We start from the raw sequence: 21293 nt of genomic DNA, 5'->3' as shown, positions 1-21293 counted from the left end.
AGTTTATAATTTTGTGCAGTTTTATTGGAGTTTAACTTTAATGTAATACTTTTTACACAATAAAATTCACTTGATAACAGCAAGTCATGTGGTTTTTTTGTGTTATTCACATTTAATTAATAACAATAACGTTCCTTTAACAAGTTATAAAAAAATTTTTGTCAGTTTTTCCCAATATTTTCTTTTTTAGTTGATGGAACAGATCTGTTTGATAAAGTTGAAAGGACACCTCGAATTACAGATCCTCGTGAAACACGAGCAAAATTAGCAGGATTGAAATCTGATACAAAGTACAGAGTGACTATCATGGCCACTACAAGCAAGGGAGAGGGTGTACGGTATTTCATTGAGACCAAAACCAATGAGCAAGCTGAAAGTGGTAAGCTGTATAATCCGAACAGATTTAACGATAAAATATTAGTAGTGAAAAAAAAATAAAGTAATATACTTATATTTTTACATTAAATATATTGTTTGTATATATATATTAGCAATATTACACACGAGTGGTAATGTCTAATTGCTAAGCAATGTCATTAGCACTACATTTAGGTTTCATTTTTGGTATTTCATCATCAGTATAAACACCTTGTTTAACTTTGTATAAATACATTAACCCTAGACGGGTAAGGCATCATAAAAATTATGATGCCAAAGCCTTGGTTTATATAAATTAAAGGGTTACCAGTGGCCATCATTCCTCCCATCTATTTTTTTTTTTTTTTTGCTTCTCTTTAAATACTCAGTATGCATTTAGTTCTTTAGGTGTTAAAAAAATAAATAAATAATAAAAAAAAAAATATATATATATATATATACATATATATTTCACTATTACGATATGTTAACTAGCTTTACACTGTACTCTATGGCCCTGGGTGCCAAGTATTTCATGGCCAAGCAATTTCACTGCATATATTCTATTTTATTTCAACTACCATTTTCTTTATTTATATACACTGAGTAATCACTGAATTATGACCGCCCCTATGAAAACTGAATGCGGCCCGTTGACCATTTGAGGTATAAGAGTGCAAAGTTAGTTGACCTACTTAGCATAGATAAGGTGTCAGTGGTTCAGTAGGTAGTAAAATTCCAAGCGTGATGGGTAAAAGGAAGGATTTATCAGACTTTGATAAAGGACAGATTGTAGGTGCTTGAGGGGCTGGTGCCTAGATTTCCCAAACGGCTGAACTGGTGGGGTGTTCGAGAGCTGCAGTAGTTAAAGGGTACCAGGACTGGCGTCAAAATGGTCAAACAACGACCCGACGGCAAAACTGCAAAGGTCAGCAAAAGGTTGATGTTAGAGGTGAGTGCCAAGTCCAACAACTCGTACAGGTGAACAGGCAGCACTGTTGAAGAGTTGACTCTTTTCACAAGACAGATCTGTTACACATAATGATCATGGAGGGTGTAGTCTTACTCCTGGATTTACAAATCCCTTGTAGATGCATTCCTTTACCAAGCTTTATTGAAGCTGTTCCTATGTGTATAGTAATTGGTATTACTTTGACACTTGATCCACTTGCTATCCAGTCATCTTTGTACCATTCACGAATTTGAAGTACTTATTCTGCAGTTACCAACTACTTTCTGTTTCATGGGCAACTTCAGTGGACACTATCCATTGTTGGATTCTCCCACAGCAGAGGAACAAGGACAACTGGTTGAAATCTCATTGACAGACAAAGTCTAACCATACTAAATACTGGCTCACTGACTTTTCTCCCTAAAGCAGTGCTTTTCAACCTTTTTTTTAATAACACCACCCCTAAGTAATTTATTTTATTTTGCGGCACCCCTACTCAATGTACTCAGTTTTGTGCCCGTTTGATCTGATTCTCTCTCTGTATACAGGGTGTCTCAAAAATATTGGTACAAATGTTTAGGGGAGGTAGGTAACATCTAAAGGAATGTGAATCGCATAGGAACCCATAACCGGAAATGTCATGGGAAAGTAGTATCAGAGGCACAAGAAGCAGAAATGACACAAGCCAGTATAATTAGTGGCAAACATTTATTTGACATAATATTAACAATGGAATACGAGATGGATGCATTTCATGATGTTACAACAGATGCTCGACGGTTCCACCATGAGACGCGATGCAGTATGGATTGGCAGACACAGTCGAACACACCTGGAGTTTCTTTGACAGTAGCAGCAGTGCAGACGAGTCTCGCCACGAGATCCATTTCCGTCTCCACAGGCAATTCATACACAATAGATTTGAGGGCCCCTACAGAAAGAAATCAAGGCTCGATAAATCAGATGAGCGTGGGGGGCCCAGGCAACGGCCAATCCATCGACACCCAAAACGCCTCTTCAAATGGTCACAAACACACCTTCCATAATGGGCAGACACCCCGTCATGTTGAAACCAAATGTTGCATCTCACATTTGCTGGAACATCGTCAAATAACCCTGGTAGAACTTGTTCAAGAAAGATCCGTATTTAGCGGAGTTCATGCGGGATGGTAACAGGTATGGGCCGACTAAGCAGTCACCGACCATACCTGCCCACACATTTATTTCAAAGCGATGTTGTGCCACATGGGGGTGCACACCGTGTGGGTTGTTGTGAGCCCACACATGAGCATTGTGCTGATTGAATAAGTCTTCCAGAGTGAAATAAGCCTCATCCATGAACAAAATATAGGCTGGAAAATTCAAGTCTTGAACACTTTCTTGGAGAAACCACTGTGCAAAAGCCACACGTGCAGTATAATCTTGGGGGAGCAGTAACTGAACCCTTTGGCGATGAAAGTGGTTTAAGGAATCATCGTGCCAGACACGCTGTACATTGCAACAAGACACTCCTAAGGCAGAGGCAACGGCACGTGTGCTGGTAGTAGGATTATTCTGGATGGCATTCAACACACTTTCTTCCGTGGCGGGAGTTCACATCGAATATGGTCTGCCCGCACTTCTCCAATTACCTCTAAATGACTCATAATTGCACAAATTTTGATGCACATGCGCAAACAAACAGTTGTCCGGTACATGTCTGTCTGGGAAGCGTTCTCCATAAATTCGTTGAGCGGCTCGTCCATTGCCCTCTGCTAATCCATACACTAGGTGCATGTCTGCCAGCTCACAGTTCATATATCAATGCATGCTCTTCGTGTGGCGACTACTGCTTGAATGAGTAAACCAGAAATTTTCCCTCTCGCGAACTGATGAACAGCGCCATCTACTGACTTACGGTGATGTTTCCGGTTATGGGTTCCTATGCAATTCACATTCCTTTAGATGTTACCTACCTCCCCTAAATGTTTGTACCAATATTTTTGAGACACTCTGTATATATATATGTATATATATATATATATCTGTATATATATATATAATATTAAAAATATATATATGTTATATGATAGTTATTACAATAATATAATTATAAAAATTACATTTCATAATACAAATTATATATATACAGTATATAATAATTTTATTCTTTATATAGAGGTACTAAGTAAATGTCAATTATGGATCACCACAAAATTAAAAAGATACTGTACACCTTTTTTATAATGAAATAAACATATAAATTTTAAAAAATAATAAGTTTAAGTAACGTAGCACCCCTGGAATGTTGTTGCAACACCCCATTTGAAACCACTGCCCTAAAGGAACAGCTGCTGCAATAGATCTCTCTGACCCTCTCTCCTAGTATTGAGTGGATTGTTCTTGAAAATCTGCTCAATAGTGATCATTATCCATTAATATCTAGAATTGAAACATCACACTCCATAATTCCAAAAAACTACATAAAATGGAAATTTTCCGAGGCAGATTGAGCAATATCCTCCATCCATATATCTTTTAATGATCAAATCATTGAATCTTTCCCTTTTCGCTGCTTACATTACAAAACAAATATCAGCCGCTGCATCTACCGTCATCCCACAATCACAGTCAAGCAACTGCAGAATAAATTATTGGTGGAACAAAGACTGTAAGAGTACAAAAAAAAAAAAAAAAAAAAAGAGAGAAAAGAAACTGAGCATGGAAAAAACTTAGTAAATCTCACCACATCAGGAAGAATTCTAAAAGAGACTCCTGGATTCAATTTGCAACTTCAATCAATAAAAATAAGGAAAGAAAAATTGGGCCAGAATGTCATTCCAGTTTTTCTCTAGTGTCAATATTTTGGTGGCATTTGTATGTATTACATGAGTGCATACCAGTACAGTGATATATAAGATTGTAGTATTCACATGATAAGTTTTGCAATTTGCTGTGGCTACCAGATGAAGGTGTACATAATCTCTAGACTTGTTCTGCTGTTTTTAGATGTTATATAGGTCTGAAGCAGGTGAAGTATAACATCCATTAGGGGCACCTCATGGTTTCATATTAGTCATAAATGTATGCCCTTCACTACCTTTTGAATATGGAAAGAGCCCACAAACTAACATGAGGACTGCTACTTTTGTATGGTAGTTATATCTAGATGATTTGGGCAGATGGGCTAAGAAGTGGCAACTGAAGTTTAACCTTGACAAATGCAAAGTACTGCATATGGGTAGAAGTAACCCCAGAGAAACGTACCAACTGTGTGGTACTACACTTAAGGTGGTAGAAAATGAAAAAGACCTGGGAGTAATTGTGTAGTCAGATATGAAGTTTTCTGAGCAATGCAGACAGGCTGCCAGGGAAGGTCATGGGGTTTTGTCAATGATATATAGGAATTTTGCTAGCAGGGAAAAGGAGGTGATTGTCCCTCTGTATAAGGCAATGGTCAAGCTACGCCTTGAGTACTGCGTACAGGTCTGGAGACCTCATTTTAGGAAGGATGTAGATTCGTTTGAGTGTGTACAGAGAAGGGCGACAAGATTGGTGAGGGGAATGAAGGGATTCTCTTACCAAGAGAGGTTTAAGTTCTGCAAATTGCAGTAGCTGGAGACTAGGCACCTGTGCGGTGATCTGATTGAGTTGTATAAGGCCTTGAATGGGTTGAGCATGCTGAATTCTGCTGGGATCCTTCCACTTATTCAGATTACGAACCTAAGGGGGCATAAATTCAAATTAAGAAAAGACAGATGTAGAATTGATGTGCGGAAATTTGCCTTTAGCCAGCAGGTGATTAATTGCTGGAACAAACTTCCATCTGTCATTGTGGAAGTTGATAGGTTAAATAAATTTAAGGAGGAACTGGACAGGCATTTGGAGGGAATGGTGTGATTTTTTTTTTTTTTTTTTTTTTTTGGCTGATGCTACATAAGCTCATACACTTGCTTTCTTGCATCACATGCCACTAGTACTACTACTACTATATCAAAGGTTAAAAAGCCTTTGGATGAAAAAGCTGTAGTGTGTTCTATCATCTCTCTTGCTCCACTGTCACAATGTGTGATAAATCTAGGGAAATTTATATTACACCTCAGAAGCCTGTTCAAGCAAAACTACATTTCAGTAATCAACAAGAATTGGATCACTTACTGAGATACTTGGGTTTAATCATTTCCAGTGCAGAACTTCTGGCATTTTTCTTAAAAGAATGGTATCTGCTAAACCCCAGCTGCAAGACATCCATATACAGAAAAACACAAGTTGCTTATCAATGTTTTTGTACTATTGATATTATTTTGATTTTATTAGTCTTTATGAAGAAATGAGTCACAATCCACAAGTGCAGTTTGTGACTAATTTCTAAAGCTGCAATGCTTCATAATGGGAATATACACCCATTTATTCCTGTTGTGAATGCTGTCATGTCAACCCACAGCCATGTACAACAGGGCCTTCAGCACCCTGCACAATTTCAGGGATGTCATACTGTTTGTGTACTCATGCCACATAGCTGAAATTCCCACTATTTTTGAAGAAAAGTGTTTTTTCTTTAATTTCTCCACTGAAAATTCCAGAATCTGTTAGATATCATGAAAATAGGAATAGGAAAAATACAGGATAAAGTTAAGCCTATTCTCAATAATTATATGCACATCTTTAAAAACAAGAATTTGAAATTAGCAACATATTTCATGTAATTATTGAAGCATGCTAGCTTTGCATTTTATGGCAGCACCTTCAATTGATGCACTCTCTAGCTTCATGTTATTGAAGAGTCTGGCTGTTGTCTGATTTGTTGATGAGGGTTTTTCAGTTTACATTTCACTCACCAGCAATGAAGATGATGATGATAAAAAAAAAAAAAAAACTGCACAAGGGGTTTTATTTTTTTTAAATAAAGTTTTTAATATAAAAAATGTATTTTTTATAAGAGATTGAAAATAAAGGTGGAATCAAAAGTGAACAATTTTGATTTATTTCTTTCTGATTTTTAAGGTTATAAGTGTGGTTACTTTTCCAAATGTGTGTGTGTGATCCTCAAAACACATTGGGGATGCATGCTTCTGGGCATAAAGAACACTATGGAAATGTGAAGCATGTGTTAGAGAAGATCAAGTATGACCACTATAAATGGGATGTCTGTGGGGACTTCAAAATGTTTAGATTCCTTCTGAGTTTCAAAGTTGTTTCAGAGTTCCCTTGTTTTCTCTGCCTCTGGGCATTAGATCAGCACTACATAAGAAGAGAATGGTATGCCAGAATTTAGTTACAATCTGTTGCACACAACATAGCAAATGATCCTTTGGTTTCAAGAAACAGTCTTCATTCTACCACTCCATATCAAGCGGGGGGCTGGCCAAGCAATATTTTTAAAGAATTAGGTCCTTATGGTGGTACCTTCAAGCATCTTCAATCTGTGTTTCCAAAATTGTCTGATAAAAAAAATGAAAGGTGGCATATTTATTGGTTTACAAGTTAAGCAGTTGTTTGCTTCAGAAAACTGGAAAACAAAATGATTGATGCTGCATCATATGCCTGGCAGTCATTCTGCCTTTTAGCAAATGGCTTTCTTGATAACATTAAGAGAGGATATTACAGAGCAATAGGTGACAAGTTTATTGAAAATTAGAAAACTGGGATGCATAATATCAATCATGCTCCATTACTTGCACAATCACCTGGATTTTTTCAGGCCAGATCTGTCTGATGTTAATATTAGCATTAGTAGAGGCATATGATGCAAGAAAGCAAGCTTATGCAGCATCAGCAAAAAAAAAAAAAAAAAAAAACACTTCCATTTCATCTTTATATTCAGGGGAGGTGCCAGTGGACTGGAGATGTGCAAATGTATCCCTAGTTATAGAGGGGGATCAATGAGTGACATGAGTAATTACAAATCTGTTAGCTTAACTTCTGTTCCAGGGAAAATTAATGATCACTGGTTAAAGAAGTAATGCAGGACCATCTAGACATGAGTGCAGCTATACTTAAGTCACAGCATGGGTTTGTTAAGTAGAGATCTTGTCTGACTAATCTGATTTGACACTATGAGGCAGTGACAAAGGAACTGGATGCAAAAAATAATTTTGATATAATAAATTTGTATTTCAGGAAAGCTTTTGATGCTGTTGCATAAAAGATGCTGTACAGTTTGGAGCAGTGTGAAAATAAGTGCAGGTTACTGCTTTGGATAAACAGATGATTGAGTAAGAGAAGGAAGAATAGTTTCAGTGGACACTGCTCTTCATGGACTAATGTTATTAGTGGAGTTCCCCTGGGTTCAGTGCTGGGCCCATTGTTGTTTTCAATATTTATGATATTGATGATGATGACATATCAGGCTTAATATCTAAGTTTTCAAATAATACAAAGGTTGACAGGGTGGTCAATGACAATAATCAAGGTAAGCTATTACAGCAAGATCTAGAAAAATTAGGCTGATGTGCTGAGTAGCGGCAGTTGAAATTTAAGATTTATAAATGCAAGGTACTGCTTATGGGTAGCAGTAATTTCAGATTAACATACCAACTGTGTGGTATTACACTCAGTGTAGTTGAAAATGAAAATAGACCTAGGGGTAATTGTGCTGTCAGATATGAAGTTCTCTGAGCATTGCAGACATGCTGCCAGGCCAGCTTGTGTAGTTTTGTCAATGATATGCAAGAACTTTGCTAGCGGGGATAAGGAGGTGATTATTCCTTTTTACAAAGCTAAGGGCCACATATTTAATGGCGCCTCCGTAGCCAGGTGGGCAGGAGCAGCAGTGCATTGCACACGCTTCTTGATTAGACCAGAGTTTGAGCCCGTGACCACCAAATACGGAGGATGCAGAAAGGTCAGGGAATGACCACTGCATATCCCCAGAGCAATATGGCCTTAGTTGCTAATGCTCCTAAAAACCAAATAACAAACAACAACAACATATTTAATACTGCGCAAAGGTCTGGAGGTCTCATTTTAGGAAGGATGTAGATCTGCAGGAACTCATGCAAAGAAGGGTAATGTGATTTGTGAAGGGAACAAAAAGGTGCTGTTACCAAGAAAGGCTTTAGTTCTGCAAATTGTAGCATCTGGAGACTAGGCACCTGTGAATAGATCTGATTGAGGTGTTTAAGGCCTTCAAATTGAGGAAGGATAGTTGCATGATAGATGTGCAGAAGTTTGCCTTCATCCCACAGGTGGTTGATGGTTGGAATAAACTTCCTTCTTTTGTTGTTGGAAGTAGGTAGTTTAAATAAATTCAAGGAGAACTAGACAAATTCTTAGAGGGAATGGACGAGTGAGATGGGTAGTTTATTTTTTTTCTTTGACTGATGCTCTGTAAGCTTGCTTTCTTGCATCATTTGCTACTACTGATTCTAAATGCCCATTCCACTGCTACATTTCACCTTACAATTTGAGAAACCTTATCCTTCACGGACAACTTCACCTACTTGAAATATAACTGAATTTTGTCTTATTTCTTGCAAAAAAAGCAGTCTATCCCTCCTATGGTCATCTTTGATGATACTCAGATTTCAAGGCAAGGTCTCATATCTCTATTAGACCTTGACTTCTAATGTCTCTTGGCATAAGGTTGTCATAAATACTTCTTTCTCTGCACAAAAAAAAAGGTTTCCTTTATCACTCTATGCAGAACTCTAATGTAACCTACCATAGAATATTGTTCCAATATCTGGATGGAACCCCAAACTCTATTCAAAAGGGTGATCCATCTCTTACCTCTCCACTCTCTTTCTCATAGTCATTCAGTTTCTGCTATTGGCCTTCTGTAGGTACTTCCATGAATTTTGTCCTTGTGAATTGGCATCTGTAATTTCCCACTTTCAAACTGGTCCTATCCAATCAGCATTTATTGTCCGACACCAAACTGACAAAATCAACTTTTCTTTTCAGTTTTCGAACAACCTTCCTACATTTTTATTTCCCAAAAATTACAATCCTCAGAAGTTCAAGTCTAATGTCAACAAGTATTTTTTGTCTTCTTGGCCTTCAACCCATGCACAGTAATCCATACTGTAGTTTTTAATAACCTTTTATTCTTGGTGCTTCATTTAAGGGGGGGTGCTGAGTATACCCCCCCTTCCACATTCATCTGATTTAACCTGACTCAACTTTTACTTGTAAGCCTACTTGAAGGAATTACAGCATATGATATAAAACTATTCACACTTCAATAATTAAAGGAATGAAATTAAATAAGCATGTGACATTATCCCAGCAGTTAAGCTAGAGAATTATTTTTATTCAGTTGTTTGCCACTGTGAATAGTGCCTAGAAGAAAATGGTGAACAATTTATATACCTGCACTAGTTCGCCATGTGCCACAAACTGTTCCAAACAATGAACTTCAGCTATGGATATCTAGTTTTCGAGCTAACACACATGAAGAAGTTATTCTCATGAGAATATGTATTGAACACAGTAACTTACTTTTAGATTGCCCTATACATCAAACGACACAGTGAACAGCTTTCCATTTCCTAGCAAAACTACAGGAATCTCTGATCTTAACACACATCATAGGTGAAAATTCAAACATAGACAAGATTTACTTTACCTGGTTTCTATAACCACATATAATCAACCTAATAATTACTCAGAAATAAACCTTGTCAGGTTTATTTCTGAGTAATTTGTGTGTAGCATGTTTCAAACCCGTATGTTAGGGACAATATGATCACAGTAGCTGTTGCACTGATAAACCCTCAAATAAAACAGCAATGTGGAATTATCTCTGCAGTGCAGTAACATTTGAAATATTACTTAATCTGTGTCTACCAACATCTGTTTCTTTTGCTTATAAATTGTTTTGTTTTAAAGTTTCCATTTCTGTTCACTTATGTGTATCATTTATATTCTACCAGCTCCAGATGTTCCAGACTTTGTATGGTCTCATCTCCCTGATGCAGATGGAAAAGCAGGTGTGAGAGTGACATGGGTTCCAGCTGTTGAAGGCCACCCTGGTAGCCACTTTTATGTACAGTATAGGAAGAAAGGTAACACTGTCGATGTGCTGCTGGCAACATTATATGAATTTTTGAGAATAGCGTGCAACTAATATTGAATGTCATATTTTCTTGAATAGTATTTTATTTTATCAATGCTGATGGAAAATATGAAATACAATAAATCAGTAAATTCTTTATTAGATTTTATTATCTAGAACAGACTGGGAAATCCAAATTGCACATTGGAAAACAGAAATTTCAGTCTGCATATTTTCTGGCAAAATAAAAGTATTTTGCCTGAAAATACCAAATTTATTTAACCCTCTAGCAAGTGCAGAAAAAAAAAAAATTATTACATTATCCAATGTTTTTATTTACATTTACTTTAAACACCATCTTGGTTTTTTTGGGATAAAGGTAAGAAATATTTGAAAATTATGTAAGTTATAATCTCATTCCAATTGCTCAGTGATGCAAATAAAGTGAAACTGAAGCTATGTAGCACAAGCATTTAAATTATCATTATCTGCTAAACTTATTTTCCAAATTTATTTTTGCCTATGAATTTCAGCATGAATTATTTTGTAGAAAAACAACTTACAGATAAATTGTTAAAAAAACATTTTTGGCAACAAATAAATCTCAAATTCGGAAACTGATTCTTCACTATATTCTTGTAATTTTAAATATTATCATATCTTCTCAGTACTTTAATCCAGCAGTTTAAAATATTGTTGGTTTTGTGAGCCTTAAAAAATCTTAGTAGGTCATAAACTACAAGCCCATGTACAAGTTATCCAAGTCTGATAAACATCATTCATTGCATTTCATTCCTGCAAATCACACATGTAATAAAACACAAACAACTTTCATTTTTTCATCTGCAGTTCACATTAATCTTACTAATTCACACATTAAAATTTGTATTTTTGCCAGCAGGTTTCCTTATAGCAGTTAATTCTAAGATTAAATGTGGCCAATAAGTTACCTTTGTCAGATTAACAGTGAATCTATTATTGGCCAGCCAAATATAAAGTCACTAATAATTCCATCATTTTTGTACCGATTATTGTTACTTTAAAAGAGTTATTTACTTTGTGGGTTATTATTTCTATTAAGAGAAAACTAGATTAAACTATTACGCCATAATTATTACCTTTGTTAACAGCATCACATTTGAGAAACTCTTCCAGGTCTTTTGTCACATTTACCACACCTCTTGGGGACCAGAGAAGAATTGTGCATGTGACAAAGGAACTGGCACGATTCTGTTAACACTTGTAACAAAGGTAATAGTTTTCTAGTATGTAGGTTTCTCTGGTGGCCCCTAGAGAATACTAATTATAAATAAACTTAAATGTTAGTTAATTTAACTAGTATTCTAGAATGATTTTATATAATCAATTGAAATTAAGAAACACTTAAACCATGAAATAGTTATGGCAAATCAGTGCAGTTTAAGTGTTTCATAATTTCAATAGCTTAGCATTAAAACTACATTCCACCCCCCATAGCATTAACAATGGTTGAATTTTGGATTTACACTTGCTAACTCATGGCTAACAGTCAGAAACAGCATGGAATAAATAATATAAATTAGAATTAGCAATCTCTTTAGATATCATTGTACCCACAAACTACCATCTGGTATTGTAGAAGTGGGTAGGTTTAAATAATTTAAGGAAGAATTAGACATACTGTTACAGATGGAATGGACAGATGTGATGGGTAGTGTCGTTATTTATTTGTTTATTTTTGACTAATGCTGTACAAGCTTGCTTCATTGTATCATTTATCAATAATAATAATAATATCTTTCCATTCATTAAGCACTAGCCTTTTTATGTCATAGGTAATTGCTAGGGGTATCTACTGAACTGTGAACTGCATGTCTTCAGAAATTAAACAACCATCGTGCAGTATCCTCAACATCTTGGGGGTGCTGACGAGCAGTTATTATTCAATTTATACTGCCTTAAACAGCTCACAATTAGACTATGGAGTTATAGTATAGAATTACTTCAGCTAGAAAAATGAAACATTTATCTTACAATAACTCAACACTATCCAATGCAGTGCTCTGTGATCTGTACTCGGTGCCTAAGAACCTTACCAATTCACAGCCTGTACCTTCAAGTGCATGAAGTGCAAGTGCAAGCGCTTTCTTTATCATAGAAGAAAATGCCTACTCTGTCAGTATGCTTCTAAACTATAGAGCTTTCCATTGCACTGTTGTTGGACATAACCTTTGTCTTTGGCCAATACTGAATGAACCTAAGCCCACTGTCACACACTTTATTTTCCATTACATAGTATGAAATGGTACAAAAAATGGCACATAAGTGGAAAATTGATCTCAGCAAAATTGAAGAAAATATAAACATGCTTTTACCTTCATGAGATGACATCAGTTAGACATTGTTCTGTATTTTGCTCAGTGGTCGAAATATATAATTCCATTCCCTAAAATTCAACAGCTACATGCTAGGCATTCTTTAGAACATACTGGGAAACATATAATGTATATGGATAGATTCTAAGTGCCTCTTACGTATGAGTGCAGCATACTTACTGCAGAACAATATACTATCCAACTTTCATAAAATTAAATGTCAGCAATCATCACTTTCTCTATCAGTATTAGTAATGGCCATATAGTGCAAGGAAGCCTAAGGCTTATGATGCACCAGCCAAAAAAAAATAATAAAATAAGTAAAATAGTATATAAAAAATAATTAATAAATAATAAAAGAAAAGGAAATAGATAACTTATGCATTTAGCACTAGCATTAGTAGAGGCATATGACACAAGAAAGCAAGGTTATACAGCATCAGCCAAAAAAAAAAAAAAAAAAAAAAAAATACCCTTCCCATTCACTCCAAATTGTTTGTCTAGTTCTGCCTTGAATTTATTTAAGCTGTCAACTTCCACAACGATAGATGGAAGCTTGTTCCAGCAATCAACCAACCGCTGGCTAAAGGCAAATTTCTGCACATCTATTTTACAGCTGTCTTTCATCAATTTGAATTTATGCCCACTCAGGTGTGTAATCTAAGCAAGAAAAAGAATTCCATCAGCATTGGGCTTGCTCAAACAATTCAAGGCCTTATACACCTTAATCAGATCACCTCGCAGGTGCCTAGTCTCCAGACACTGCAATTCGAAAAACTTAAGCCTTTCTCGGTAAAAGAAATCCTTTGTTCCACTCACCAACCTTGCCTTTCTCTGTACTCATTCCAGCAACAGTACATCTTTCCTAAAATGAGGGCTCCAGACTTGTATGCAGTACTGAAGGTGGGGCGTGACCATTTGCTTACACAAGGGGATAATCACCTCCTTATCCCTGCTAGCAAAATTCTTGTATATCATTACAATTGACAAGACCCCATGAACACTGTCAGAAAACTTCATATCTGACTGGACAATTACCCCCAGCTCTTTTTCATTCTGCACTACTGCACAGTTGGTACGTTACTCTGAAGTTACTGCTATCCATATGCAGTACTTTGCATTTGTCAATATTAAACTTCAGTTGCCATTTCTCAAACTAACTGCCTAACTTTTCTAGATCCTGTTGCAGTAAGTTACCATCATTCCTGTCATTAATAACCCTGCCAACTTTGCCATCTGCAAACTTCGACATTAAGCCTGATATATCTTCATAAATATCATTGATAAACATACAAAACAACAATGGGCCCAAAACTGAACCGTGGAGGATTCCACTAATAACATTAGTCACAAAGAGCAGTGTACATTGATTACCACTCTGTCTTCTCCCACTGAACCATCCTTTTATCCATAGCAGCAACTTGCCCTAAATGCCATTATGCTCCAATTTGTACAGTAGTCTTCCGTGTGCCACAGTATCAAAAGCTTTCTTAAAATCCAAGTATATGATATCAAAATTATTTTTTGCATCCAATTCCTTTGTGACCACATCATAGTATCCAATCAGATTTTTCAGACAAGACTTCCCCTTAACAAACTCATGCTGTGTCTGAACTATAACTGCAGTCATGTCTAGATGATCATTTCATTAACCAGTGGTTACATTATTTTTCCTAGAACAGAAGTTAGACTAACAGGTCTGTAATTACTTGTATCACCCTTTGATCCCCCTTTGTGAATTGGGGAAACATTTGCACATCTCCAGTCCATGGAGATGGACTGGAGATGTGGACAGTTCATAATTATCGCTAAGGGTTTGCTTACTTCTTTTGCTGCTTCCTTTAATTTAACTGGATAGATTCCATCCAGCCCAGATGCCTTTGTTATGTTCAATTTCTCCTTCACTTTGCTCTCAGTTATTACAAAATAATTTAGCTCCCTGCCAGAGGTTGATAAGCTTCTGGCCTCCACTTCCCTACAGACCTCCTCATGTGTGAATGTAGATGCAAAATATTCATTGTTGTCAGCTACCTCAGCAGGTTCATCAACAATTGAACTTTCGATGTCAAGCGGACCAATCTGATTCTTCCCCTTCCTCTTGAGTTCACATAAATAAAGAAGTTTTTACTGTTTTTCTTTGTGTTTGCCCAAGATTCCTTGTAATCTGTCTTTACTTGCCTAATGTCCTTTGTGACTTGATTACAGACTATCTTATATCTACCATAGGTATCTGTGTCTCCTGATAATTTATGTGCATTTTTCTTCTCTACCACGAGTCTCATTAGATCATCTGACATCCATTTTGGCCTAAACCTTGGACAGTATTCCTTAGTTAGTATGAAAAGTTTAGTAGCTTCCAAGATTAATTCCTTGAATCCTTCCTATTTAGAATTTGTTGTTGGTAACATCATCAGTTGGTCCCACTGTATTTAAATACTGTCTCAGACCTCCGTAGTGGACTTTACAAAAGCAAAAACCCTTCCCTTTATCCTTGATGGTAGTTACATCTTTAAGTAAATCCCACCACAGTACATTGTGATCACTGCCACCTAGTGGTTCTTTTATATGCAGATTCTTAATGCATGAAGAATCACTGCTGATAATCAGATCAAGATTATTACTTCTTCTGGTTGTCTCTTGAACATGCTGCTGTAGAAAACAGTCATCTAATAAATCCACAAAAGTCTTGCTAGTGTGTGAGTGACCAACCCACATGTTCCAGGCTATATCTGGTAAGTTAAAATCCCCCATTATAAGACAGTCTGATTTACTGGTCCATTCTGTATCCATGGTCAGTTGTTCATTGTACTCATCAGAGCCTAATTCCCTGTACTTCGCTTTCCAGGCTGCTGCTCATTCCAATAGAGTAGTGCAAGAATCATTTTCACCTCTGACTGTGGCTACCATTAATCTGTGAATCCCAGTTAAGCTAGCAGTTTCCAGATCCAACTAACCCTGTCTAGATAGCATCAACAAATATAGCTGATATCGCATCAATCAATATCGGCAAATATGCATTTATCATGTATATATTTATTTTTATTATTTTTTTTTTATCTTTGTACACAGGTGAAAATCAGTGGGAAAGCACAGAAGTGGAGGAAAATCAAGATACAATATCTGTTAAGGGACTTAATCTGGGATCTTTGTATGAAATGAGAGTTGTAGCTGTAGATGGACGTTTCCAAACACCTAGTAAAGTAGAAGAAATTGAAACTGGAGGACTTGGTAAGTAATAAAAATTAGTTTTTAAATTCTCTTTTTGAAATGTTAAATAGTCCTTTCTTCTTGATACACAATTTCCACTAAAAATTAACATTAAATCTAACATTTCAGATCATAATGATGATTGTTGACAACTTATGCCATAAATGCATGTTAACTTTCACATTTCATTGGTAATCACTCCCCCCCCCCCTGGCCGGGTGCCAAGCGTTCCGTGGCCAAGCGATTCTAGTGCGTCTGTAAAAGCGTTTTTTCTAAAGAGATTTTCAGCGAATAGATTCTATTTTTTGTTTCAACAACCGTTTTTCTTGATTTCTCGATCAAAGTAGCTCTTTTGCACTACAAGAAGTAGGCAAAGGCCCAGGAAGGAAAACCACCTTTCTGTTTCTTTTTATATTAATACTAACTTCCTAACTCAGCCGCTTGGTCACCTTGTGGCACTGCTCCTGCCTCCCCGTGGCGGGGCCGGAAACCTGGGTGGTAAAGCAAACCCCCAGGGCCAAAAGGAGCAAAACATGGACTTTGAAAACTTTCCCCCGATTCAGACAGCAAATCCAAATTCAAAGGATTTGCATCAACCTATTGATGACAAAACCAACCGAAAGAGACTGAAGACGGATGATTCCCTAATAGAACATCCGAGTTTCCTGATCCTGCATTCCTTAGGGAACCAGGCCCTAGGCAATCTATCGCCATTCCTCATACAAAAGTGTCTGGAAAATGTAGCAGGTTCCCCCAAAATGGTGCGCCGTCTCAAATCTGGCGATCTGTTGGTTGAGACTACAAGCTCTAAACATTCAGAGTACCTTCTCAAGCTCACAACATTCAATGGAATCCCTGTTAAGGTGTCACCACATGCAACACTCAATACCTCCAAGGGTGTTATCTCAGAATGGGACCTAATGAATGTCTCAGAAGAGGAAATTGTCAACGAATTGCAGGATCAGAAGGTCATACAAGCGAAGAGAATTATGATTAAGAAAGATGGCGAACTTATTCCAACTCGCAGTGTCATACTGACATTTAGTTCACCCAACCTACCATCATCAGTAAAAGCCGGGTATTTGAACTGCCGCATTCGCCCATATATCCCAAACCCGTTAAGGTGTTATAAATGTCAAAAATTTGGACATTCCCAAACTGTCTGTAGAAGTGATGCAGTATGCCCTAACTGTGGATCGAAGGAACATGCCCAAGCCGATTGTAAATCGCAGTCCTCACTTTGCCCTAATTGTAAAGGCAATCACCCAGCTTTCTCAAAAACATGTGATCAGTGGAAATATGAGAAGAAAATCCAAAAATACAAGATAGAAAAGAAAGTCTCATTTTCCGAAGCCAGAAAACAATTACAGCAACTAATACTGATGCCAAAACGTACATATGCCGACGCTGCTCAAAAATTTCACTCGATATCAGTTCAAACAGATACATCAATCCCGCCAAGCATCTCTATTTCTGAATGGGCTCGAACTTTACTCTCTACTGTACCTCAGTCCTCAAAGCAACAGACTTCTAATAGAGCTAATAACACACCAGTCACGATACCTCCTGTTACTTACGGGGCGCCTCCGTAGCCAGGTGGGAAGGAGCAGCAGTGCATAGCACACGCTTCTTGATTAGACCGGGGTTCGAGCCCGTCACCACCAAATACGGAGGATGCGGAAAGGTCATTCAGGGAATGACCACCGCATATCCCGGAGCAATATGGCCTTAGTTGCTAATGCTCCTAAAAACCAAATAACAACAACAACCTCCTGTTACTCTTACAACTCCTGTAAGATCTACTCAAACAGTAACAAGCAGCATGCTGAACCTTTCTTCATGGACACAAATGAGACTTGCTCTCATGAAGAAAGGGAAACCATTCCGGAAATTCATCCAGAAGATGTAATAGAGGCCAGACCAATATTTTCAAAGAGAGATAAAATAAAAATTGACCGACAGAAACAGATTTCCAAAAAACAGACAGACACAGCTTCTTCATTTAAATCCAACCAATGAAAAACATCATCCAATGGAACTGTAGAGGCTTTCGCAGCAATATCGACGACATCCACGAGATAATTAAGCGTTATAAACCAATTGGAATCTGTTTACAAGAGACATATTTAACACCTCAGGTGTCTATTTCGATAAAAAATTACACTCTCTTTCGGCAAGACAGACCTGCTACTAATAATGCTCACAGAGGGGTAGCAATACTTATAGATGGAAGAGTACCCTGCAAACGCATTCAGTTGCAAACCACTGTTGAAATTGTTGCCACACGAATAGCCATTGGCGTTACCCTAACACTTGCTTCAATCTACCTGCCACCCAGTCGCCCTTGTACCATACATGAACTTGAAGATCTCATTCAGCAGTTGCCAACCCCTTTCTGCTTATTGGGTGACTTCAATGGACACCATCCATTGTGGGGTTCTTCCAATACAGACGGACGTGGAAAAATCATTGAAATGCTTATTGAAAGACAAAATTTAACCATATTAAATACTGGTTCACCAACTTACCTCCACCTCCCAACAGGAACAGTCTCTTCAATAGATCTCTCTATCTGCTCTCCAGTCCTTTTCCCTAGTATCCAGTGGACAGCTCTGGATGATCCACTCAACAGTGATCACTACCCTATAATATGTAAAATTGAAACGTCACACTGCATACCTTCAGAAACTCACACAAAATGGAAATTTTCCAAGGCAGACTGGGCAAAGTATACCACTAACGTATCCTTCGACAATCAGATCATCAAATCTCATCCGATTGACACAGTTGCCAACCATATTACAAAACAGATCCTAGCAGCTGCATCCACTGCCATCCCACAGTCAAAGTCAAGCACTCGTAGAAACAGAAATTATTGGTGGAACGAGGACTGTAAGAATATAAAAAAAGAAAAAACCGTGCATGGAATTTATTCCGCAAACATCCTACCACCACTAACCTTATAAATTACAAGAAAATTAGAGCTAAAGCCCGTTATATTAGAAAGAAAGCAAAAAGAGACTCTTGGGTTCGATTCGCAACTACAATTAATAAAAATACTGATGTAAGAATTATTTGGAGGAAAATAAGACAATTAAATGGTAAATTTCCCCCTTTGTCGTCCCCACTTTTCACCGTGAATGGACAGGAGCTATCTACTCCTGTAGAGATTGCAAATGCTCTAGGGACGGTATTTTCACAGTTGTCTGACTCTACGGCATATGATCCATCATTTCAAAAGATTAAAGCTTTAGCAGAAAAATCCCATCCGAAATTTAGAACTACATCCTCTTTCCAATACAATACACCACTTACTTTGGTAGAACTTCAAGAAGCTTTATCCACCGCTAAGAACAGTGCTGCTGGCCCGGATGGAATATACTACATAATGTTACAACATCTAGACAATAAATCATTATCTTCGCTACTGACCTTCTACAATCGCATATTTATGGAGCATTCCTTCCCCAGCTTCTGGCGTCATTCTTTTGTACTGGTGATACCCAAACCAGGGAAAGACCATTCTATTCCGAACAATTACAGACCCATTTCGCTCACAAGCTGCCTAAGTAAAACCATAGAAAAAATGATACACCGTCGACTAACGTGGTATCTTGATTCCCAAAATATTATCTCTGATAATCAATTTGGTTTCCGAAAACACCGATCATCTCTAGATCTCATGATCAAAGCAGAAACAGACATCAGGAATGCGTTTATCCAAAACAAACATCTAGTAATGGTATGTCTAGACATAGAAAAGGCCTTTGATACCACTTGGCGGTTTGGTATCCTGAGAGATCTTCATTCCCTGGACCTGAGAGGACATTTACCGTATTTCATACAGAATTTCCTACAACACAGGACCTTTCAAGTCCGCTATCGGCAAGTACTTTCGCAAACATACATACAAGAAGAAGGAGTCCTGCAGGGCTCTGTACTCAGTGCAACCTTATTTGCAATTAGAATAAATCAGATGACAAAAAATATTCCAAAAGCTGTAAACTCTTACCTCTATGCTGATGATTTGACTGTCTCTTGCAGCTCGCAAAACATGAGCTTTATCGAAAGGCAGCTGCAAACATCTATAAATAACATTGAGCTATGGATGACACACAATGGTTACCGATTATCCTATCAGAAATCTAGAGTCATTCACTTTTGTAATAAACGAAAGATGCATCCAGATCCAGAGGTACAACTAACAAATCATCCCATCACAGTGGTGAATAGCATTCGTCTCCTTGGTTTAATATTTGATAATAAACTGAACTTCTTAGAATATATCACACATCTAAGGACTGCTTGCCAGAAAAAAATGAACTTATTAAGAATTATCTCTTCTACATCATGGGGTGCAGATCGTTACACCTTACTTCACTTGTACAGAGCCCTAATCAGATCTCGCCTTGATTATGGCGCCCCGGTGTATGATTCTGCTAGGGAAAGCGTGCTAGCACGTCTTGCCCCTATTCAACATTCTGCCCTCAGAATTGCTGTAGGCGCTTATAGAACATCGCCAGTGCAAAGTCTTTATATCGAAGCCCATGAACCTCCGCTCAGCCTCAGGAGAAAGATGTTGCTTCTGAACTATGCAGCCAAAATTCAAAGTCTGCCTTCTCACCCCAATTGGCCAATACTTAACAATCCACAGTTCCCAATGTACTACAGAAATAAACCTAGAGCAGTTCGACCTGCTGGCATCAGATTACAGGAATTATCACAAACTTGGAATATACATCTGGACAAAATCCTCCATGATCTGAACAGTTCAGATCCTCCATGGTCTTTTATTAAAGCATCCTGTGACAGCTATTTCTTAAACTGGGGAAAACATTCGGTTGCAAATACCAATATGCAGCAACTGCATGCTGCTCACACACAAAATTACCCAAATTTTACTCAAGTATACACTGATGGATCAAAGTCTGGTAGTAAAGTCGGTGCTGCAGCTGTCTTTCCCTTTAACACTATCTCTGTTTCACTTCCCACCGAATGCGGCAGTTATACAGCTGAATTATGTGCTATCAAGCTTGCCTTAGAAAATATTCTCCAACTGTCCATCCAAAAAAGTGTAATATATAGTAACTCACAGAGTTCAATCTTAGCCTTGCAAAATTCCTCCTCAACAACGCATCCCTTAATAAAATCTATAAAATCCCAACTGATGCATATCCATGATCACCAACAAGTTGTCATCTTTTGCTGGATCCCAGGTCACACTGGGATATCAGGGAATGAAAAAGCAGACTATGCAGCCAAACATTCATCCAACGTAGCATCGCCAGATTACTACGTTCCATATATGGACTACAGATCCCATATAAGAAATACATGTAAGGAACAATGGACACTTCTATGGCAATCTCAACTGAATAACAAGCTCCGTGAAATAAAACCTGAACCACAGTTATGGGTTTCCAGTTTTTGTGTAAACAGAAAGGAA

General features: G+C 37.5%; 1 protein-coding gene across 1 annotated transcript in view; it reads left to right on the top strand.

Annotated features, from left to right (window-relative positions):
* Positions 1 to 21293, top strand: part of LOC150078459 (neuroglian-like) — a 442449-nt gene that overhangs the window by 407692 nt on the left and 13464 nt on the right. The window contains exons 22-24 of the mRNA XM_090385067.1: positions 191 to 379; positions 10165 to 10296; positions 15710 to 15868. Of these exons, the coding sequence (XP_090241193.1) occupies positions 191 to 379; positions 10165 to 10296; positions 15710 to 15868 (480 nt within the window). The remainder of the gene's footprint in view (positions 1 to 190; positions 380 to 10164; positions 10297 to 15709; positions 15869 to 21293) is intronic.

The sequence above is a fragment of the Mastigoproctus giganteus genome, chromosome 11 (genome assembly GCF_048544385.1).
Source record: "Mastigoproctus giganteus isolate SK-2022 chromosome 11, ASM4854438v1, whole genome shotgun sequence".
Taxonomy (NCBI): domain Eukaryota; kingdom Metazoa; phylum Arthropoda; class Arachnida; order Uropygi; family Thelyphonidae; genus Mastigoproctus; species Mastigoproctus giganteus.
The sequence above is the reverse complement of the archived record's forward strand: the minus strand, read 5'-3'. Positions and strand labels throughout refer to the sequence as shown.